This window comes from Ascaphus truei, chromosome 5, assembly GCF_040206685.1.
Source record: "Ascaphus truei isolate aAscTru1 chromosome 5, aAscTru1.hap1, whole genome shotgun sequence".
NCBI lineage: Eukaryota > Metazoa > Chordata > Amphibia > Anura > Ascaphidae > Ascaphus > Ascaphus truei.
This window is the reverse complement of record NC_134487.1, coordinates 288,688,685-288,711,198: the sequence shown is the minus strand read 5'-3', so window position 1 is coordinate 288,711,198 and position 22,514 is coordinate 288,688,685. Positions and strand designations below refer to the sequence as shown.

The 22,514-nt window shown below is 46.1% G+C and overlaps 1 protein-coding gene across 2 annotated transcripts in view; it reads right to left on the bottom strand.

The window, feature by feature from the left end:
• Window positions 1–3,663: 3,663 nt before the first annotated feature.
• LOC142496118 (aldo-keto reductase family 1 member C1-like) overlaps window positions 3,664–22,514 on the bottom strand; it is a 22,833-nt gene continuing 3,982 nt past the window's right edge. The window contains exons 2-9 of one of the 2 annotated variants that reach the window (XM_075602542.1): window positions 20,863–21,039; window positions 17,418–17,534; window positions 15,584–15,661; window positions 13,460–13,582; window positions 11,600–11,709; window positions 5,294–5,459; window positions 4,840–4,922; window positions 3,664–4,371 (exon numbers count right to left, since the gene is read on the bottom strand). In XM_075602542.1, the coding sequence (XP_075458657.1) occupies window positions 4,329–4,371; window positions 4,840–4,922; window positions 5,294–5,459; window positions 11,600–11,709; window positions 13,460–13,582; window positions 15,584–15,661; window positions 17,418–17,534; window positions 20,863–21,039 (897 nt within the window). In that variant the 3' untranslated portion in view covers window positions 3,664–4,328. Of the gene's footprint in view, window positions 4,372–4,839; window positions 4,923–5,293; window positions 5,460–11,599; window positions 11,710–13,459; window positions 13,583–15,583; window positions 15,662–17,417; window positions 17,535–20,862; window positions 21,070–22,514 lie in introns of those variants that run through there. The other variant, XM_075602541.1, reaches the window with a different exon arrangement.

Genomic DNA, 22,514 nt, shown 5'->3' with positions numbered 1-22,514 from the left:
TGGACAAGAAGAGGAAGGCGTTTAAATTCTTTAAGTCAGAAGGGACAGAGACATCGTATCAGAATTATAAGGAATGTAACAAAATTTGCAAAAGGGCAATTAAATTAGCAAAAATGGATAATGAAAAAAGGATTGCAATAGAAAGTAAGATCAACCCTAAGAAGTTCTTTGAGTACCTTAATAACAAAAAAAATGAGAAAAGAAAATATAGGACCCTTTCAGTGTGAGATTGGCAGGCAGATTATTGGAGATAAGGAAAAAGCCGAGGTATTAAACAAATTCTTTCCAATATTGGTTTCATTTTTATTTTTATTACTTTTTCATATTTCATCCAGTAATATCTTGATATCTGTTGATATTTTAAACTGAATTGACAGTTACAGATCTCTCTCCTCTTCATATCAACAAACTATTCTAATGCAACTATTTTGAATGTTTTGTACCATACATAATGCTTTGTGCAATGTTCAGTCTGGGTTTTTTTTATTTGTTTTCTATCTAAAATATTATTGTTTATACAATAATGTTTAAGCACTATATACATACTGTATGGATTTATCCTTCACATGATTGTTGTAATCAATGACTTAGGATATACCGCCAACAAATGCTATAATGTGCTCAGTATATATATATATATACTGTCTCTCTATTTTATATATATATATATATATATATATATATATATATATATATATATATATATATATTGACAACAACACAATTAAAGCCTGCGACTAACTAAATAAATAATATAAAATTGCTCAAATCAAAAGTAGGTACACTGATAAAAATAACAGCCTAATGACGGTGCTAGCGACAAGTATAATTGAGTACCAGCAAAGAAAAAGGGTCCCTATAAGAGCACTCAAGCCAACAAATGCTATAATGTGCTCAGTATATATATATATATATATATATATATATACTGTCTCTCTATTTTATATATATATATATATATATATATATATATATATATATATATTGACAACAACACAATTAAAGCCTGCGACTAACTAGATAAATAATACAAAATTGCTCAAATCAAAAGTAGGTACACTGATAAAAATAACATCCTAATGACGGTGCTAGCGACAAGTATAAATGAGTACCAGCAAAGAAAAAGGGTCCCTATAAGAGCACTCAAGCAAAGGTGATATATAAATTGATTTATTAGAAAAACATGAATTACACAAAGTAAGATAAAACAGTCCCCAAGGTATCCCTACACCATGAAGTTTGACCTAAACATAGAATGAGATTACTATAATGTAATATGATATATGGAACGCACATGAACCATATATGATGTGCAGGGCAAGAAAAACAAATGTTTAACCTGCTAAGCAATGTATAGACCGGCCGGTCAGTAGGGAATTCTATGTAAGGTAGCTAAATACTGTGACCAAATAACTGCTGACAAAGGACTTAACCCCTAATGCAGAACCACTCAGTTAACCACTCAATCAGTCACAATGAGGCAATACATAGCCTGAAACCCACAAGCAAAAAACAAATTCCACAGCTACATACTGTACTGTATAAACATGCTGTGTAATACATTCTGCAGGAGTTAGTTTTTTTTACTGTTTCACTAACGTGGCTACAATGTTTGGATGGTTTCGCAGCGGACTGGAGAATCCTTGATCCTGCAACTTTACTAGAGACAACGGTGACTGGAACATGTGAGTTCTTTATGACCTGACCATTAACCTGCCCTGGTGCCCGTGTGACACTCAAATTATGGGAATTGTGCATGGGGGCTGGGTGTCTTGCCAGGGAGGACTTTTTGGAGCTCAGGCTGCAGGTCTCTCCCTTGGTCATTCCTTCCTCTAGCTGCAGTTTTCAGTCCAGGGTGTCTCATAACTCATAGATCAACAGCAGTCTTCTCCCGTCATTTTCACTTACTCTAACATTTGTGTATACTCATGAGACATGATGATTACTTATATTTGAAGTTTCCCCTCATATCTGGAGCATACGGATTCTTACCCTTCTTTTTCACTAACAATAACATACAGTGGGTAACAAAGTTTTTAGCTGGATTGTCTCATAATGGGTCAGGTTAGACGGATTTAATACACCTCTCTGCAGGGTAAATATAATGAGTAGAGGGTCTTGGAAAATAATGCACTAAGCGGCCAATAAAAATATATACTCGTGGAGCTTGTGCTGCCTATGCTGCAGTTGTAAATTAGCTTCAAAGCTTGGGTTATCCCTGCTGCTGATCCCATAGACACTTGATAGTACTCATATAAGCACATATGTGCCACTTTGTAGCTTCCGATTTTATTATAAACATGTCCCAATACTCTTATGCGCTCAGTATTAATGAACACCTTAGTGAATATATACTCATAGCTCAGGGAGATGGAATCTTAGGCCCAGGACATAGTGAAATCAGCGTCGCTGAGCCGCGCTATATAGATGCACAAAGCCCCTGCATCTGTAATCAGCGCTGCTATAGTTTCTCCCTCCGCATGCTTGCTGATGCGTGCGGAGGCTGAGAAAATCAGAAGAGACAGGAGAGTTTGAAATTTTGCCGCTTGGGGGAGCGGAGAAGCGGTCACGTGACCGCTCCCACCCAATGGGGCTGCAGCCTTTTTTTCCTCTACTGTGTCAGTGAGATAGCATAGCCGTGTGTGTGTGTGTGTGTGTGTGTGTGTGTGTGTGTGTGTGTGTGTGTGTGTGTGTGTGTGTGTGTGTGTGTGTGTGTGTGTGTGTGTGTGTGTGTGTGTGTGTGAATATATTTATCAAAGTTGCACAATGTTAATAAATAATTTATTCTCACAACATGTATTTTTTTTACATTTTTAAAATATTATATAATATACACACACACACACACACACACACAAACACATATACACACACACAGGTTCCCCAGTGACACACAAACACACAGACCACTTCAAAGTGACACACACACACACACACACTGACAGCTACCAAGTGACACACACAGTGATAACCGTCTCCTAAGCGCGCTTGCTGTCTCCTCTGCCTGGACAGCAAAAAGCTCCTGGTAGAGCGAGCGGCAGCAAGCAACAGCGAGCAGCAGCACAAAAGTGTTTACTATGTCCCAGGCCTTAACAGCGGTGCTGGTAAAGTAAAATTATAGTGCACAGTGTTTGCCTATCAAAAAAAACCTGTTTATTCATTATAGTAAATGGCTACTGATCCGATAGACACTTGTTAATACTCACTTTGAGCACATTAGTACCACTCTGTTGCTTTCCTATAGTAGGAAGAGCTGGTATACACCTGACTGAACCCGTAGTGAGGCAGTGTAATTCCCACACACACATTGTGGCAGGATCAGCAATAATAGGGCACATGAGTATAAATGGCTGAGTGCATCAGCTTAGGTGCAGTCATGAACACCTTTGGACTTTTAAATGTAGCTGTTTATAGATGGATTGTCTACCTCACAAAATATTGTATTGGACCAACAAAGGTTACATTTTAAATAATATCATTTTCACATCAGCTGGCGAGTGCTAGTATTAGAGGGGCTTCTTTTTCTTGTCTAGGCAAGTTTCGTTATTGATATTCTACTTTCGTCCCTGGCACCAGCCATCCGAATAGACTGTAGCAAGAGCAAATCGTTCCCTTTCCCTCCCCGCTCCTTCCCGTGTAAAGGAAAACACTTGACTTACTGTGTATGTTATATACGTTTTATTGTTCAAGGAAAGAGACAGAGACAACACGCTTTTATGAACAGGCACCATGATATTATTAGACAAACATGGACGTATAACTGTTTCCGTTCTGTTACTCTTACACATAATGAACAACAAAAGATGTCTCTTTCTATTGCAAGAAACATAAAGGATGTAAAGTAGGGAGCCTTCAATATATGATCCAAAGATACATCATCCAAACCCATACTGGCCAACATATGAAAGTTACTTTTAGGAAGATTTCTGATGACAATACAGGGGGATTTATAAACTTTCAATAACTTTCATTAGGAAAAGGGAATTACTTTTAGGGAGACAGCAGAAGAACGCTATTATTTTCAGATAAAAAAAACAGGAAGTCGCCCTCATAAAAAAGGGAGACATGGTTGGTACTGTACCCCCAAACCCACGGTGTGATTTGTGACTACAGTCCCGTTGCATTCTGGGAATTAGTAGGGCTTATACTTGACTGAAGAATCAATCCAATGAGTGCTAGAATGAAAAGGAATAACTGCTCTTCCTTTAGAGTTGGGTATTGGTAGGGTCTCTTTTTCTAGTTTTCAGGAATGGCACAATTACCCATAGATGAAGGAGCCGCAGATCATATTGTTCAGGGTGGTACTCGAATCATGACATCCCATTCTCTTAATATTCATCATTAAATGGGTAGTTGGGGTGGTCCTCCCAGCTGGGGAAACAAGGACAAAGTATGGGTAAGCAATTGATAGGGAGATGTCCTGCAGTAGGAGAGCTGCATTAGAATATTGGCCCATATTCAACATGGTTCTACAGCTAAATGGAACTTAGCACATAGCTGCCGGCCACTGATGACTTCACATTATACAACAACAACAAAAAAACAATTCTACAGCTCATTATACAAACAACATGGATATTGGTAAGCACAGAGATCCCACATTACTTGTAATATATTATTATTAATAATAATAAGACTAAATGAAACTATATATATAGAACATATTTACCAGGCCAAAGTCCAGTGTGCTGTCTGTTTTTGCCCTTACACCTGTGTGCTGACTGGCTTTGGGAGGATTATATATATATATATATATATATATATATATATATATATATATATATATATATATATATATATAAATGTTATTGAAAGTGGAAAGCCAATAATATTACTTACAGACGGATTTTCATATAGCGCATGTTTGTGTTGAGTTCATCAAGAGTTTTTGTGTCTTCATCACTTAGTTGGAAGTCAAAGACCTGAAGAAAAGACAGGTTCAGTCTTGGGACAGCAAGAATTACCGAGCAGGAAACAACAGAAGAGGCGCAAGATTCAAAGAGCAGGGAGTAAGGTCAGCGCACAACACAGGGTCATTTATCTGGGGTATACGTTAAGCAGACATACAAAGGCATACAAATAGAATGTAATATGCATCATTTGTGCACAGTTTTACATAGGAGAGTTTTATTACTTTCGTGTTGAATCATCTTGCAGGTAAACAAGACCAATATATGTCAAAGCCATTAATAACTAAATAAAAGCCATGACGTTGCTCTGTTAAAAAACACATAATAGGACTATTGCATTTTTCCCTAGAATTATAAACTTCTCCCCTCTGTCCTCTTATTACCTGGAAGTTTTGTTTGATCCGTTCTGGGTTGAAGCTCTTTGCAAGAACAACAATGCCACGCTGAAGCAGGTAGCGTATTGCCACCTGAGCAGGGGTCCGGCTGTTCTTTTCAGCAATCTTGATCAACACGGGATCCTCGAGGAGGACGGGACTATCCTGGTCTACCCTGGAAAAGAGGAGGTGTGATGTAGTGCAGTGTTTCGCCAGCTGGTGGGTTTGGGGGCTCACAGTGACAGGAGGGAGGAGAGAGAGGAAAAAGGGAAAACAAAGTGAGAAAAATACAAAGAGAGGGGTTAAAGGGAAAACAAAGTGAGAAAGGGCCTGAGAGACGGTGACAGGTACATAAGTCAGTTTCCTGCATTAATAACACAGCTGTAATATTCCACTAAATAAAAAATCTACAGCAAATTAAAATACCACTTGTGAGCACATTCATGTCTCAGACAGGTCTGCAACCCTGCCCTTCCGCATTATCTCTTAGCATACAAGGATTCCACTCACTCATTTGGCTGTGAGTTCCATCTTAAAGTGTCACATCTAAAGTGTCCGGCAGAGTTCATTTTGGAGTTGAAATTGGAGGTGAAGATTTGAGGAAGATCTGGACTGTGAGAAATTAACTTTCCAAAAACTGTGATAATTTGTACTCTTTCTACCCCCCAGTACCTGGGATGCCTCTCCTCCTGCATCTCACTATGCCCTCCCTACTAGTTTTGCTGTTTACTGTCTCCTCACTCCTTTGTGAACGTCTCTGTTCTCTCCAATTTCCCCACTCCCCACGACACAATTATTTATACACCTCTCTCCCAACAACTTCTTACCCCTCAATAAAAAACATCCACACAAATCCTCTATTCACATCCTCTATCTACTCCTTCCTGCTGCTGGGGATCTCCCCTAAGCCTGAACCCAGACATACACACCGGATTTCAACCATGCCTCCGTGTCATCTCATCCCCTGTAAAGCGTGTTAACCCTCTCATTTTAATACTGACTAGCTGAGAGCCCCGGCGTTGCCCGGGATGTTTGTGGTGTGGGTGTGGCATTTGGGTGGGGAGTGGTCCACGCGGCCCATGTGCGGTGGTAGTGCTGCTGTGGCTGTACTGATGGTGATTGTATTGGTGTGCTGATTTGGGAGGGATTGGTGCTGATGTGGGGGTGCGGATGTGGGTGTGCCGATGGGGGAGGTGCAAAGGTGGCGATGTGTGGGTGCTGATGGTGTTGATGGGGGCTGGGAATGGTGGGGAGCCGAGAATGCCAGTGTGCTGGGGGGGCATGGGATACCGGTGTGCTGATGTGGTGGTGCTGGGGATAGTGTGTGTGTGTGTGTATACATGTTTGTGTGTATACATTGTATGTGTGTGTGTGTGTGTGTGTATACATGTGTGTGTGTGTGTGTATGTGTACGTGTGTGTATACACGTGTGTGTGTATACACGTGTGTGTGTATATACACGTATGTGTGTGTATATACATGTGTGTGTGTATACACGTGTGTGTGTGTGTATACACGTGTGTGTGTGTATACACGTGTGTGTGTGTGTATACACGTGTGTGTATACACATGAGTGTGTGTATACATTGTGTGTATGTATATATTGTGTGTGTATACGTGTGTGTGTGTATACATTGTATGTGTGTGTGTGTGTGTATAAGTGTGTGTGTGTGTGTGTGTGTGTGTGTACATTTGTGTGTGTACACATGTTTGTGTGTGTATACACATGTGTGTGTATACACATGTGTGTGTGTGTATACGTGTGTGTGTGTGTGTGTATACGTGTGTGTGTGTATACATGTGTGTGTGTGTGTATACATGTGTATGTGTGTATACATGTGTGTGTGTGTATACATGTGTGTGTATACACGTGTGTGTGTGTGTGTATACATGTGTGTGTGTATACACATGTGTGTACATACGTGTGTGTGTACACACGCGTGTGTGTGTGTGTACACACGTGTGTGTGTACACATGTGTGTGTACACACGTGTGTGTGTGTGTACACACGTGTGTGTGTGTGTACACACGTGTGTGTGTGTATACACATGTGTGTGTATACACATGTGTGTGTGTGTATACACATGTGTGTGTGTATACACATGTGTGTGTGTGTATACACATGTGTGTGTGTGTATACATGTGTGTGTGTGTATACATGTGTGTGTGTGTGTGTATACATGTGTGTGTGTATACATGTGTGTGTGTGTATACATTATGTGTATGTATACCTGTGTGTATACGTGTGTGAGTGTATACGTGTGTGTGTATGTGTACATGTGTGTGTGTGTATGTCTCCATGTGTGTGTGTGTGTATGTCTCCATGTGTGTGTGTGTATGTCTCCATGTGTGTGTGTACGTGTACATGTGTGTGAGTATACGTGTACATGTGTGTGTGTGTACGTGTCTACGTGTACATGTGTGTGTGTACGTGTGTGTGTGTGTGTACGTGTCTACGTGTGTGTGTGTGTGTGTCTACGTGTACATGTGTGTGTGTGTGTCTACGTGTACATGTGTGTGTGTGTCTACGTGTACGTGTGTGTGTCTACGTGCGTGTGTGTACGTGTGTGTGTGTCTACTTGTGTGTACGTGTGTGTGTGTGTGTGTGTGTGTGTACGTGTGTGTCTACGTGTGTGTCTATGTGTGTGTGTGTCTACTGTGTGTGTGTGTCTACGTGTGTGTGTTTGTGTCTACGTGTGTGTGTTTGTGTCTACGTGTGTGTGTTTTGTGTATACGTGTGTGTGTTTTGTGATACGTGTGTGTGTGTATACGTGTGTGTGTATACGTGTGTGTGTGTCTACGTCTCTGTGTGTGTGTGTGTCTGTGTGTGTTTGTGTCCCTGTGTGTTTGTGTCCCTGTGTGTCCTTTGGGCCGTCACTCCGCCTCAGGGAAGGGGGGGTGGGGGGGGGTGGGTGGGAAGGGGGGGGTGGGGGGAAGGGGGGGGGGAAGGAGGGGGGTGGGGGGGGAGGTGGGGGGAAGGAGGGGGGTGGGGGGGAAGGGGGGGGGAAGGAGGGGGGTGGGGGGGAGGTGGGGGGAAGGAGGGGGGTGGGGGGGAGGTGGGGGGAAGGAGGGGTGGGGGGGAGGGGGGGGGAAGGAGGGGGGTGGGGGGAAGGGGGGTGGGGGGAAGGGGGGGAGGTGGTGGGAAAGGGGGGGGGGGTGGGGGGGAGGTGGTGGGAAGGGGGGGTGGTGGGAAGGGGGGGGGTGGGGGGGAGGTGGTGGGAAGGGGGGGGAGGTGGGAAGGGGGGTGGGGGAGGTGGGAAGGGGGGGTGGAGGTGGTGAGGAGGGGGGAGGTGGTGGGAGGTTGTAAGGGGGGAGTGAAGGGAAGGTGAAGGGGGGTGAAGGTGGGGGTGGAGGGGAGGTGAAGGGGGGGTGGAGGGGAGGTGGAGGGGAGGTGAAGGGGGGGGTGGAGGGGAGGTGAAGGGGGGGGGGGGGGTGGAGGGGAGGTGAAGGGGGGGGTGGAGGGGGGGTGATGGGGGGGGTGGAGGGGGGTGGAGGGGAGGTGAAGGGGGGGTGGAGGGGAGGTGAAGGGGGGTGGGAGGGGGTGAAGGGGAGGTGGGGGGTGAAGGGGAGGTGGGGGGGGTGAAGGGGAGGTGGGGGGGGTGAAGGGGAGGTGAAGGGGGGGTGGAGGGGAGGTGAAGGGGGGGTGGAGGGAGGTGGAAGGGAGGGGAAGTGGAGTGAGGGGAGGTGAGGGGTGGGTGAGGGGAGGTGAGGTGAAGGGGGGTGAGGGGAGGTGAGGTGAAGGGGGGTGAGGGGTCCGGCCGCTCACTCACCTGTCCGGCAGCTCACTCACCCGTCCGGCAGCTCCCTCACCCATCCGGCCGCTCCCACGTGGATCTGAGGCGGGAGGCAGCTTGTTGTGGCCACTCCCCCGCTGTGTCCCGGGCGCTCGCTCCCCCGCTGACTGTAGCGGCGCCGGGGGGGGGGGGTGGGGGTGGAGGGGAGGTGAAGGGGGGTGAGGGGAGGTGAAGGCCGCTCACTCACCCGTCCGGCAGCTCCCACGTGGATCTGAGGCGGGAGGCAGCTTGTTGTGGCCGCTCCCCCGCTGTGTCCCGGGCACTCGCTCCTCCGCTGACTGTAGCGGCGCCGGGGGGAGGAAGGGGGGGTCTGAAAGCGCGGGAAACACGGGGAGAGGAGGAGGTGCGCGCGGGTGTGGAGGCTGATTTCGGGGAGGAAGAGGCAGAGGCTCCGGGACCGGCGGGTATGTGAGGCCCCCCCCCCTCCGGGGGTTATACATGCTGCTAATGTACACCCCCCCCTACTGTGTGTGTGTGTGTCCCTGTGTGTGTCCCTGTGTGTGTGTGTCCCTGTATGTGTCCCTGTGTGTGTGTGTCCCTGTGTGTGTGTGTGTGTGTGTGTGTGTGTGTGTGTGTGTGTGTCCCTGTGTGTGTGTGTGTGTGTCCCTGTGTGTGTGTGTGTGTGTCCCTGTGTGTGTGTGTGTGTGTGTGTGTCCCTGTGTGTGTCCGTGTGTGTCCGTGTGTGTGTGTCTGTGTGTGTGTCTGTGTGTGTGTCTGTGTGTGTGTCTGTGTGTGTGTCTGTGTGTGTGTCTGTGTGTGTGTCTGTGTGTGTGTCTGTGTGTGTGTCTGTGTGTGTGTCTGTGTGTGTGTCTGTGTGTGTGTCTGTGTGTGTGTGTGTGTGTGTGTGTGTGTGTCTGTGTGTGTGTGTCTGTGTGTGTGTGTCTGTGTGTGTGTGTCTGTGTGTGTGTGTCTGTGTGTGTGTGTCTGTGTGTGTGTGTCTGTGTGTGTGTGTCTGTGTGTGTGTGTCTGTGTGTGTGTCTGTGTGTGTGTCTGTGTGTGTGTCTGTGTGTGTGTCCGTGTGTGTGTGTGTGTGTGTGTCCCTGTGTGTGTGTGTTTGTGTCCCTGTGTGTCCTTTGGCCCGTCACTCCGCCTCAGGCCAATGAGAGACGTGCGGGGGCGGCCAAAGGGACCAATGAGATTTCCCTAGGGACACCGGACATCCAGCAGGCAGGCAGGCAGGCATACAGTGCTTTCACTAATATAGTATAAGATTAACCTTAAAACTTGCCCCACAAATCAAGCATCCCAATAGCCTCATGGTTACCGTCCCACACTCAGTCACTCCTACCACCCATTGTGACAAAGCACTACCATCTACAGCACTTATTCCCTCACCTGCTGTCTCTGTAAGTTCCGCATCAAACCTCTAAGATTGTAAGCTCGTTGGGGCATGGATTTCATTTCCTATTTTCTGATTTTGCTGCACTTATTGTATTATTATAATTCCCTGTACTGTATTCTTTGTGAAGCGCTGAGTACACTTTTGGCGCTACATAAATAAAGACATACATACATACACTGCAGCCAGGGATTCTGGGTAATGACATGCAAATAAGCAATCACACGTGTCACCTTTTGCTCCCTGTCTATTTTAACATGGACCCCTATAAGCGTATGCCTGCTGTATTGCACAGTGTTTTTTACTACTGCTCGTATTAAAAAAAGTGCATAGCCAGTTTCACCTTTTTGGGTCTCAGCGTGAGGTTGGTTACTGGCCTTGCAATGTAAAGCTGGTAGTGCCTACAACCCGACACAAAGTAAGTTATGGGAAGTTATGGTTTTTTACTCACCATAAACTCCATTTTAAAAAATCCCTTTAAACCAGATTTTTGGAGCCCACCCACCAAACTTTAGAGAATGGGTGTCCCAAAGGCAAAATTATTCTTTTTGGGCCCGAGGGGAAGATTAATGGCGAACCACTGAAGGAGTAGTAGAGCTTGTGATATTAAATGTTTAAGATTACAAAATGACTGTTACATTAACTGCTGACACTGTGGGTGAGAGTCACTAAACTCCGATCTGGGATATTGTATCACAATGTCTTAACGGCCAGTCATGTCACACTGTGATACTCCTACTCAGAGCTTAGTGTGGGGTCTTTGGCAAACTGATTTATCATCCTGTGCCTAATACAGTATTATCATCCCCGGTAATAATAGATCATTATAAACCGCTCTTATGGTCAAAAGGCTAAAATGAGTGGACCCAATAAATTAGATTTAGAGAGACTTTAGACTTTAGATTTATTTAGAGAGACTGTACCCCAGTGAGCGAGGCTCACTCCAAATCAATGAGGTAGGACAGGTCTGTTTATCCATCCTCACTCAACCTTTTGGATGTTGCAGAGCAGACACGAGAGACACAAGGATTCCCCCTCATATGTGTAAAACCACACAGATCTAGGGGTGATGTGCCCCAACCTACAGTAGTACAGTATTACAAACTCTAACTATTGCTGTACTGGCCTAGCAGGGATTTCATGGTGACTATACAGAAAGTCCAGTTCCAAGCTGCTTCTTACCACTTCTCATCTCTGCTGGACCCCAGCACGCAGTATCCCACCAGCACGATGTCCTGGGACTTGCAGAAAGCCAGCAGTTTGCTCTGATTCAGGTAGATGTGACATTCTACCTGCGGAGGGAATGGAACAGTTTAGGATTAAGCGATTTACCACTCCAGCCATGAAACATTGTGATAACCACAGCACACAAAGGGACAAATGAGAATCAGGCCACACCACTTTCAAGATCTAGTATAGATAGATAAGCTTAACAAGGTGTCTACTTTTCATCTGTGGAAACAAGAGACTGCTAGCTCAGGTTTGGGGTGTCATTTATGAAAGAGGCTGTAGTACATTGAGATTCATTGCTAATTTCTCTGGATCGCTCTTTCTGGAAGAGCCCTAACTGTTCTCTTTCTCACCCCAGAGAGTAAAGTGCAAGATGAAGATAAATGGTCGGGAGGGGCAGTTCTCAGCAGAAGTTATAGATTGATTCAGTGGCGGATTTACAATTTTGCCGCTTTTAGGCCCATACCTTTTTGACGACCCTAAATTTTTCGTGTTTTCCTCTCATCAATACACATAATACCACCCTCTCATCAATACACACAATACTCCCCTCCTCAAAAGACATAATACCCTCTCTCCCAACACACAAAATACCCCACCAATGCAACACCCACTCCCTTCCAGCACACACAAAATTGAATTCCCCACACTGCACACACACAAACATGGCCCCCAAATCCCCCCTGCAACACACACACATGGCACACCCCCTGCAACACACACAAAGCACCCCCAATGCAACACACACATGGCACACATGGACAACTGTCCTGGGCCTGGTGGCTGTAGGGGGCCTTTGGGCAGTTGGGCCTGGCCAGAGATCTGACCCAATATCTTTGTCCGGCTGCCAGGCCCCGGCTCTCTCCTCCTGTAGCGGTCCTCTCTCTCTCCTCCTGTAGCGGTCCTCTCTCTCTCCTCCTGAAGCGGTCCTCTCTCTCTCCTCCCCTGCAGTAGGTCTGACCTCCGGTGTAAATCTCGCCTCTGAACACCGGAAGTTGGGTTCAACTTCCGGATCGGCGGAGCACCGGAGGCATCTTGCCCCCACCAAGATAAGGGGTGGTGTATGTGTCTGTGTTTTAAGGGAGGCTGTGTTATGGGGGGGGGGGGTAGGATGTTGGATGGGGGGTTATTATGTTGGGGGCGTTAGATTGGGAGTGGTGGGGGTGAGAGAGGGATGGGAGAGGTGGGATAGAGAAATGGAAGATGTGAAAGATGGGGGTATCCCAAGGCCACTGACCCTGGAGGAGGAGGAGGGGGGACCCATAGAATCTCTAGTCCTGGGCCTCGGAAAGCTGTCTGCAGCCCTGCACTATAACGCCCAACACATTTTCTGTCATTCTCTTGATTTTTGATCAAAAAAAGGGGATTAATGTGTTCTACCTGAAAAGGAAAGTAACCAGAGAAGAAAAAAGCTGCGCACGGACAGGGAGCCAGGTGGTAAACATGCAGAATACTTTATTCAAAAAATCAACATCACCGCAGGGAGTTGTGCAACCTCCTACGCGTTTCAGACAAAAAGTACTCTGTAAACTCACTAACTAAAGTGCTTTGGTTCACGCGTCTCGATGACGACGGGCGTCAAATTATGCCGCAGTGTCATTTTGATGCCTGTCGCCGTGGTAACGCGGCATCAAAAGACTACGTGGGTCACGTGACGTCACATGACACCGCGCCACATTCAAAGTAAGGGGCGGGGTGCGACCGAGGGGCAGAGCAGGCAGGGGGGGCGCAGCCGAGGAAGTTTGCGCACCCCTGGCCTAGTGTACAGCGTGTATACATACTGGTGAATATGACGAGTGTAGTTGTAGTTACCTGGTTACAGACGGGCTTGTGCTTCAGTCCCGGTTTGTTGAGGATCAGTTCCAGCTGTCTGCGGTTAAAGTTGGAGACTCCAATGGACTTCACCAGCCCTGCGTCTTTACACGCCTCCATAGCCTGGAAAGCACACGTGTGTTTAGTGTCACAGGGGGTTAATTATTATTCATAAAATATTTTATCAGGAAAAAAAAATATGTAAAATGTTACCTCTCGTTTCCATGTATGCCCTGGGCACAAAATAAAGTTGACAACATTACAATTTACAGTTCCAAACGTGTTTAAAATTGGGAAACAGGCGAACTCTTAAAGGAACTTAAACAAGAAGCAGATTTGAAGGACTCTGGTAAATTGTTCCAGAAGTGGGGTGACCGACACGCAAAGGAAGAGCGACCAGATTCTTTATTGAACAATGGGACTATGAGCAGGGTTCCCAGATGCGGATCTAAGGAGATAAGTGCTGTGTACAGAAGGGGCGAGACAGGAAAGATGTACATTGTATTTGAACTCAAGGGATAGCCAACCTAGTTCAGTTAACATATCACATAATCGTTACTGGTGTTGAAGTTACATAGTTAGTCAAAACGGCATATTGAGTGGTAAAAAAATTCAAGTTTCCTCTCCACAGTCAATAATTGGCATTAGCGTCTGCTGTGTAATGCGCTTTCTGCCCAATGTGCTTAGGCAGGATCTATATCTATAAAGTACACCCAGTTTGGGGTTAGTTTTTAGATGTCAGTTTGTTGGTATGCAAACCAAATGTTAAATGGGAGTCAAGCCACATACCCAAATATTTAAAGCTAGTACCCGAGGCAAGATTAATGTCAGAGCCAGATATAATCAGTAGCTCTGTCATGGGAAGCTTAAGAAATGTAGCCTTAGTCCCAAACACCATAGTTACTGTTTGTCATTGTATTTAAACAGTTTGTTTTGGGTGATCCAGTTTTCAGCCTTTGAAAAATCAGATTACAAAACATTTTCAAGGTCAAAGAGGCTGGGACTGCGTCCATATAGGATAGTATCATCAGCGCATACCTGTGCAGAGAAGTTGTCTTACAAACTGTGGGCAGGTCAGCTATAAAGACAGACAAAAGTAAGAACCCCAAGAAAAGAGCCTTGGGGAACCCCACTGGTAATGTCCCAGAGGTTAGAGCCTGAGAGACATATGCTGGGATTTTCCTGATAAATAAGAGTTAAACCAGTTTAGAGCATGTGGTCCAATACCAGAGCACTGGAACTTGTTTATCATAATGGCGTGGTCAACAGTATCAAACATCTTTGCAGAATCTAGGAATATTGCACCAGTCAACGGTCCATGTTCCCCTGGGGTGATGATTTTACTGGTCATGGACTGCAATAAATGGAATTTACTTTTTACCACCTGACTCCCTGGCTGTGCGCTATTTGCTCTTTTCGTTACTACCAGTTGAATAGAGATAAATTTGTAGTTAGAGACAATATATTTGTCACCACTTTTGAAGACAGGGTTTTCCAGGCCTTAGGGATTTGCCCAGAAGACAAAATTGAGTTGATTATGAAGACAATTGGTTTAGCAACGACGGGGGCACCAAGACGTAGGAACTTATATTGCAATTGGTCAGGCCAACATTGATTGTTTAGCTTTATGAGCTCCTGTACAATCTCCTTTTCAGACACTGGGCAAAATTGAAATTCATGAGTACAGTGCAATAAACTGCAATAGTGCCGATCGGGGCATTAATGCACAGAAACTCAGATTGACTGGGCATTTTCATGCGATAGTGCTCCGATTGGCAATATGATAATTTAAATTAAGAACTCCCAAAGTCTACTAGTGATTCCCACCCTTATCCCATACAAGGGTGAGTATACTCTATATACCAGAAGGGCAGGAAATGACTAACAAACAGCCCACCTTTATCCCAACGCCCATGTAAACATCAACTTGTTTATAAAATCACAGACAGGGCTTGTGGCCTAAGTGTATTTAGTACAGTAAATCCCCAGCAGAACTACAACTCCCAGCATTTCTGTTGGTAAAAGAATATGAGATTGGTGCTACTGTTTGTGTCTATGAACTGGAACCACTGATTCAATAGACACATGGTCCGTGTTACTGGCTCCTGTGTGTACACTCCGTACCTCCCAGGTATCACAAATATCTGTGTTGTGATAAATACTGCTGCCGTTTTCATCCACTGGAAAGAGGTCCTCTCCAGGCTTAAAAAGAAATAATAATAATGTATATTATAACATTCAGGGATTTATTCAGCCTATTTTTTTTAATGTTCAGCCCCACTGAAAAGGTGCATTCCCAAGTTTTCAAAAACAAAATTTTGTAAAAAGAATTTAACAATTTAATTGTCTTCCTTAACAAATGTAACCATGCTTAAAGCAAATATTTGTCTGCTTGTGTTTCTTTAGAAAGTAATTACAAGTTCTATTCCATCCGAGTCTCTAACTGGGAGAGTGTTTGTCAATTACGTGTTTCCTCTGCGGACCCACCATGTGCTTATCAGAGAAGTAAAAAAGATAGGTGACAGGGGGCTTTTCCTGTGCAAACTCTTGTTGATCACACATTGACATCACACAAAAGGGAGCAGCCCGGGGAAATCAAACACCTCCCATGTCTTAGCTCACCATCCTTACAAATAGATTTAACATACTTATTGGTACCAGAGTTTGGTAAAATGAAAGCATTAATCAGACAGGTGTGGCCCCTTAAACAGGTCACTGGCCGGAGCGCACTATAGTTCTAGGGACCTAAAAGAAACATCTATTGGACTGCACCAAGCCCTGTAACACTTTCAATGCAGTTTGTATTGGTTATTTTGGGGGTGCTCAACTCCGGTTGCCCCCCCCCCCCCTAACAGGTCAAGTTTTCAGGATATCTCAGCTTCAGCACAGGTGGCTCAATCAGAGGCTCAGTCTTTGACTGAACCTCTGATTGAGCCACCTGTGCTGAAGCAGGGACTGATTGAGCCACCTGTGCTGAACCCTGGGTTCTTTCATATTTAATCCCATTTGCTGCCAGAGAAGGTGACAGGCATTGTAAAGCAACAAGGAGTCATTAACTTTATAGGCTAACTGTGGAAAAGTCCAATAATTAGCAATAACTGAGAAAAAAAGGGACATTAAGCAGATTTACTAAGTACTTTTAGAAGAGGCTGATTATCTCTGTATCCATCTCTTGGGAGCACAAGTCCTGACTGGGACCCTAAAGAGATGAAACCCAATGGATCAAGCCTCAGCACCTCCCTATTGATCGGAGATAGGGGCAGCTACAGAAGATAGGTCCAGGCTGGTCAGGTCAGGGAGAATGCAGTTATGTCCATAACAAGATCATTGTGTCTTGATGTAACAATAAAGCTGCTGCTTGAGTGAATAACGTTTCTGGCGACCATCTTTGTTTACCGATGCCCAGCCTGCACCCTCAAAAAGGTAACGCATTCTGAGTAGACAGTATTACAGACACTGGTGTAAACTCGATAAGGGCAGGGACAGTTACATTTAAATATAAAACCGTTGAAGTCTTAAAAATCCTTAAACTGGAGGTCGTTTTGAGAGACTGAAAATTGTTCCAGAAGTTGGGTGTTTGGTAGAAGAAGGAAGAGCTTCTTTATTGAACCTTGGAACCTAAACAGGGTTCTGGACGCAGATCTAAGATAAGTGCTGTATACAGTAGGGGGTAGAAGTCTGCTCAGGTAATTGGGTAACTTGTCCAGTATTTGAAGGCAAGACAGGAAAATGTACGTTGCTTCTGGACACAGGGAAAAGCAAAACTACTCCAATGTTGTGTGTTGTAGTTACATAAGAAAAAACAGCAAATTTAATTTTTATAGAATGTCAAGTTTGCAGAGTGGAATTTAGGGTGCTGCACCATACACTATATCCCTATAGTCAGTAATTGGCATTAGCATCTGCATTCCAGTTTTAGGTTTTTATATACTGTAACTCAATTATTGGATAAACTGACCTTAAGCTCAATGGGTGACTGGATGATGAACAGATCCATGTATTCCAGCTGAAGATCCTGCAGGGATCTCTCCAGGGCTGGACGAACCATGTCGGGTGCATGGAAAGTAGCCCAAAGCTGAAAAGGCAGAGGGAGAATGAATCAATTCAGTTTAGCACTGGAAAGGGGAAGCGTTGATTAGAGCAGGGGGGCGCAAACTTTTTTCCCTGCGCCCCCCTGCCGGCTGTCCCCTCACTCCCGCGCCCCCCTCCCAACCCCAACTTACCCGCGCTCCGGCGTAATGACGTCACGTTGCCATAGCAACGTGACGTCACATGACCTCGCAGCGTCATTTTGACGCCGCGTTGCCATGGCGACACAGGGAGGAAGCCGCCGGAGCCATGGTAAGCTGGTTTACAGAGGCCCTGCAGCTACCCCGGCACTTAATTTAAGTGCCTTCGGGAAGCGCGCGGGGCCTCTGTAAACCCCGCGCCCCCCATCGGCAGTGTCGCGCCCCCCCTGGGGGTCGCGCCCCACAGTTTGCGCACCGCTGGATTAGAGGAAGGCTCCATAAAACCTACATGGAAGACCTGAAAAGTATGTGTAGTCCGTTTAATGTTCTCCAAAGTTCTAATGCACATATAGGGGCCTAAGCTATGTGCATTCATAAGCCACTTATCGGGCAAAATGCCTACTGCTAATCAGTAAGCCTTTGATAAGTGGGCGATAAAAGAATGAATCGCCAAAATTTTGATCCTTCAAAAAACTAAAAAATCGCCGCTAAGATAAGCAACTTATCGGCAGGTTCTGAAACTTGTGCAATTCTAGTAGCCTCGATTAGCTTAGAGGCCTATCGAGGCTAATCGCGGCACTAGAATGGCGAGTTTCTTCAAACATCCTCACGCCAGGAAAACTTGGCGTGAGGCTGGTGAGAAGCTGCTGAGATGCGACGAGACGGGATTTAGAGAAAAAAAAATGCCCTTTTCCTCTATCGAATTGATGCCGGGGGTCTCCGGAGCTGAAATCCATTAATATCAGCACCGGAGACCCCCGGCATGAATCCCATGCAATAAAAATGCTTTTACAGTCAACTTCATTACCTTAGAAGTTAACCGCTAAGGCAATGAAGGGGTTAACCCCTCCCGCTACCCACCAAGGACCCCCTTCACCCACCCCCGCTACCCACAATAAACACTAATACCCACCTCCTCTACCCCCACATGATTGATACAAGAGGCCGCGAGTGTCCGGGGTCTTCCGGTGGTCCCCACGTGTGTCTGGGACCCTCGGGTGGTACCCGTGGGTGTCAGGGGACACTTGGGTGGTCCTTGTGGGTGTCCGGGGGCCCTCGGGTAGTTTCCATGAGTGTATGAGGGTCCTCAGGTGGTCTCTTCTTGGGTCCTCAGGTGGTCTCTGCTGGTGTTTGGGGGCCCGCTGGTGTCAGGGGATCCTTGAGTGGTCCCTGCTGGTGTCCTCAGGTTGTCTCTGCGGGTGTCTGGGGGCCCACTGGGATCCTCGGGTAGTCCCTGCATGTGTCCTTGATGGTCCCTGTTCATGTCCGGGTGTCCTCAGATGGTCCCCGCAGGTGTCAGGAGGGCCTTGTGTGTTCCCCGGAGGTGTCCAGGGGCCCTTGGGTGGTCCACGCGGGTGTCTGGGGGCCCTCAGGGGGTCCCCACGGGTGTCTGGGGCCCTTGGGTGGTCCCTCCGGGTGTCTGGGTGCCCGCTGGTGCTTGTGTATCTTTTTATTATTGTATATTTTTGGCCTTCATGCTTTTTTATTAGTGTGACTGCTATAGTGGCTTATCATGCCCATATTATATGGGTATGATGTACCACTGTGCCAATACATTGTTATAGGGTAGGTATAGTGGTCCCGGGGTGGGTGGTTAGGCCTCCCGGGTGGGTAGTGGGGGACGGGGTTAACCCCTTAATTACTATAGCGGTTATTAACCGCTAAGGTGATTAAGGGTTTAGGGGCCATTAGATTCTATTTTTTCTTGCATTCTTGCTGGCATTGGAGGACATGGCCCTGCAGTATGCTGATGAGGATGCCCTTCAGGATGGCTGGGGTAAGTAGAAAGGTTTATTTACTTTATTTATGCTGGCTGGCTAATGTTTTATTTAATAATGGGCAAATGACCTATTATCCATATCTGGATAATAGTTATTTTGTCCATTACTGTACTCTATGTGTTGGGGGTGGGGTGTATTTATTTAAATGTATGGCAAAAAAAAAATCTTGCCACAGGATTGGTACCGCAGGCAGTGGGGACCACCCAAGTGCCCCCAGACACCCGCGGGACCACTGAGGGCCCACAGCCTCTGGTATCAATCATGTTGGGGTAGAGGAGGTGGGTATTAGTGTTGTTGTTATTATAATGATTATTGTGGGTAGCAGCTGTTTTAATATAAATTTTAATACTAGTGTATGAGCAGTGGTCTCCGGAGCAGAGCCGTGTTGATTTGAGGTCCGGGGTCCCCCTGCTTCCTGAAATACAGACCCCATTATGGGGTGCCGGTATCTCCTATGCATTTAAGTGTTCCGCGTCACATGACCGTGGGAATAAAATGCATAGGAGATACCGGCACCCCATAACGGGGCCTGTATCTCGAGAGCAGGCGGTCCCTGGACCTGAAATCAACGCGGTTCTGCTCTGGAGACCCCCTGCTCCTCTAAACTAGTAATAAAATTTATATTAAAATACATTAATTTGCGCAGTGAGAGGCGGCTCTCTCTGCAGCTGAAAGAAATCGCCGGGTAAGGCCTTTTCAGAGAGGCGATCATCACGCCACCGGCTACTCTCCCGTTTTTGGAATTTTGCTATCACAGGTAATCGAGGCTTTCTGGATACTGTGTTAGCAACGCTCAAAAATGTCGATTTTATATGGCCCGGCGTTTTTTGATGCAGCGGCCGTTATTCGAACATTTCCCAGAGCCATTTTTGGTGTGCTCTGCTGTATTCCACACGGCACTCATGCGGCCAATCACACCAGGCACACGTGTTTATCGCGGTTTCTTTGTTTGAATTTCATGGATTCTGCTTCTTTGGGTGCAATTCAATTCACGTATCCTTGGCAGAAATGAATGAATTGTAATGTGTACAGTACTGTGCTACTGTGCTTCTGTGTAAATTTCAGGCGTTTAAAAACCAGAACACTAAAATGCAATTTTCTGCACTCATGTCTTAAGGCGGTAAGGTTGGAAGAAATTACGAGCCATGACATGGATATACTTGAAAACGAGAGGTAACTCTCAATGTAATACTTCCTGGTAAAATATTTTATAAATAAATGGGTATTCCGAGGTATACACCGCGTGAAATGTTCGAATAACGGTCGCTGCATCTGTAGCATAGGCCCCATAGGCCTTCAAGTTCTGAGGACGAGCACAACCATGAATCAATGTTTCTTGACATAAACAGCACCACATTTATCAAAGATCAAACAATGACATTTGTCTAGATACCTTCCCACTGCAGAACAGGTCTTCTCTCTTCACTGTCCCATCTGCAATCTTCGCCTTTATGGCCTGGCCAACCTCTGGCTCGTTGCCGAATATGAAGGCACAATCAATGTGGCGATATCCAACTTCAATGGCCACTTCAATGGGGCACATAGCAGGGCTGAGTTCATTTTCAGCACTCTACAAATAAACAAGTTTTAATGGTATCTTTTTTCTGTTGAGAACCTATGAAAAAACTAAAGCAGGAGCCCCAGATACTTTTGATATATTACTAATTGATTTCTATCTACTGTATCTTTCAAGTAATGCACTTAATCAAGTTACGCACCAACCCAGAACTGGAGACTTATATTAAAAGCCCCCTGCATACAGGTACCTCTTAAGGCTAAGGCCCCGCTCCCAGAGTCAGCGCGCCTGCACTGCAGACAGGCGGGGCGCTGACATACACAGACCGCGATATGCGGTCTGTTGGGAGCGGGAGCCGGAGTGGGAGGTGGGCGGGAGTGGGAGGTTTGAGCGGGAGGGGGGCGTGGCTTGAGCGGAGGGACCCGCTACTCTCCCCCCCCCCTCCACGGCCTCGGGCTGCTGATTGAAGGTAAGTAAAGCAACACACACACACACATACACACAGACAGGCACACACACACGCAGGCACTCACGCACTCAGGCACACACATACACACACAGACAGGCACGCACGCACTCAGACACACACACAGACAGGCACTCACGCTGCTTTCACTCCACACTCCTCCCCGCTCCCCGAAGCCTCTCCTCCTCCCGAAGCCTCCCCTCCCCATTGGCTTACAGCCACACCACGTGACGTGTCAACGCTAGGGATCACCATTCTCTTGTATCCCATAGCGGCTGACGCGTCACAGCGTGTAGTAAGCTGTGCAGCCACGGGGGTTACCGGGACCGGCTCCGCAGGATTCCCCTGCTGGTGGGGAACTCGCGTGTGGCCGCCCGCGCCGCCGGGCGCACCGGGTCCCAGGCCTTAGACATTGTGGGCAGAGACTGGAAAGAGTCCTACATCCCCAGCCCTTCAGATAGGGACTGGGAGAGTGTGTTGGCACCTACAGGGGGATAGGCTGTTTTGTTTATTTTGTGTGCTGCCTTAAACCTGTATTGTTTGAAGCTACGGGCTGAATAAAAGCCAATGTTTATTTTTCCCAATAAGTCTCCCTGGCTATAACTCTGCACTCGTCTCCTACAGGCCGGAAAAGGTCTCTTCCTCTCCTGTGCACCTCCACTAAGTAACATTACTGCCATGTGATCGCAATTTGCCACAGGGGCTGTGGCATACTGGCGCTTCTGGCGCTCACAGGGTTAATACATTTAGCTGCACTGATCGACGTGTTTAAAAAGAAAATCTATAATATCTACTTTTTATTTACTTGGTAAACAAATGTTTTTGTAATTGTTCAAATTTCCAGGTGAATTTTCCGTTTTGCTTTCTCCATTGCTGATAAAGTAATTATGAATCCATAATTAGACAAACAGATAAACATAAGTAGCTGATATGCTTGAATTTAACAGACCTGTAGAGAAGGAGCACTGCCCCTTTAAAGATATATTTAAACCATGGGTGGCATGTATCAAACATGGTGCAATTTGCGAGCAGCGGCACATGGATGAATCTTGTAATGGTGCTG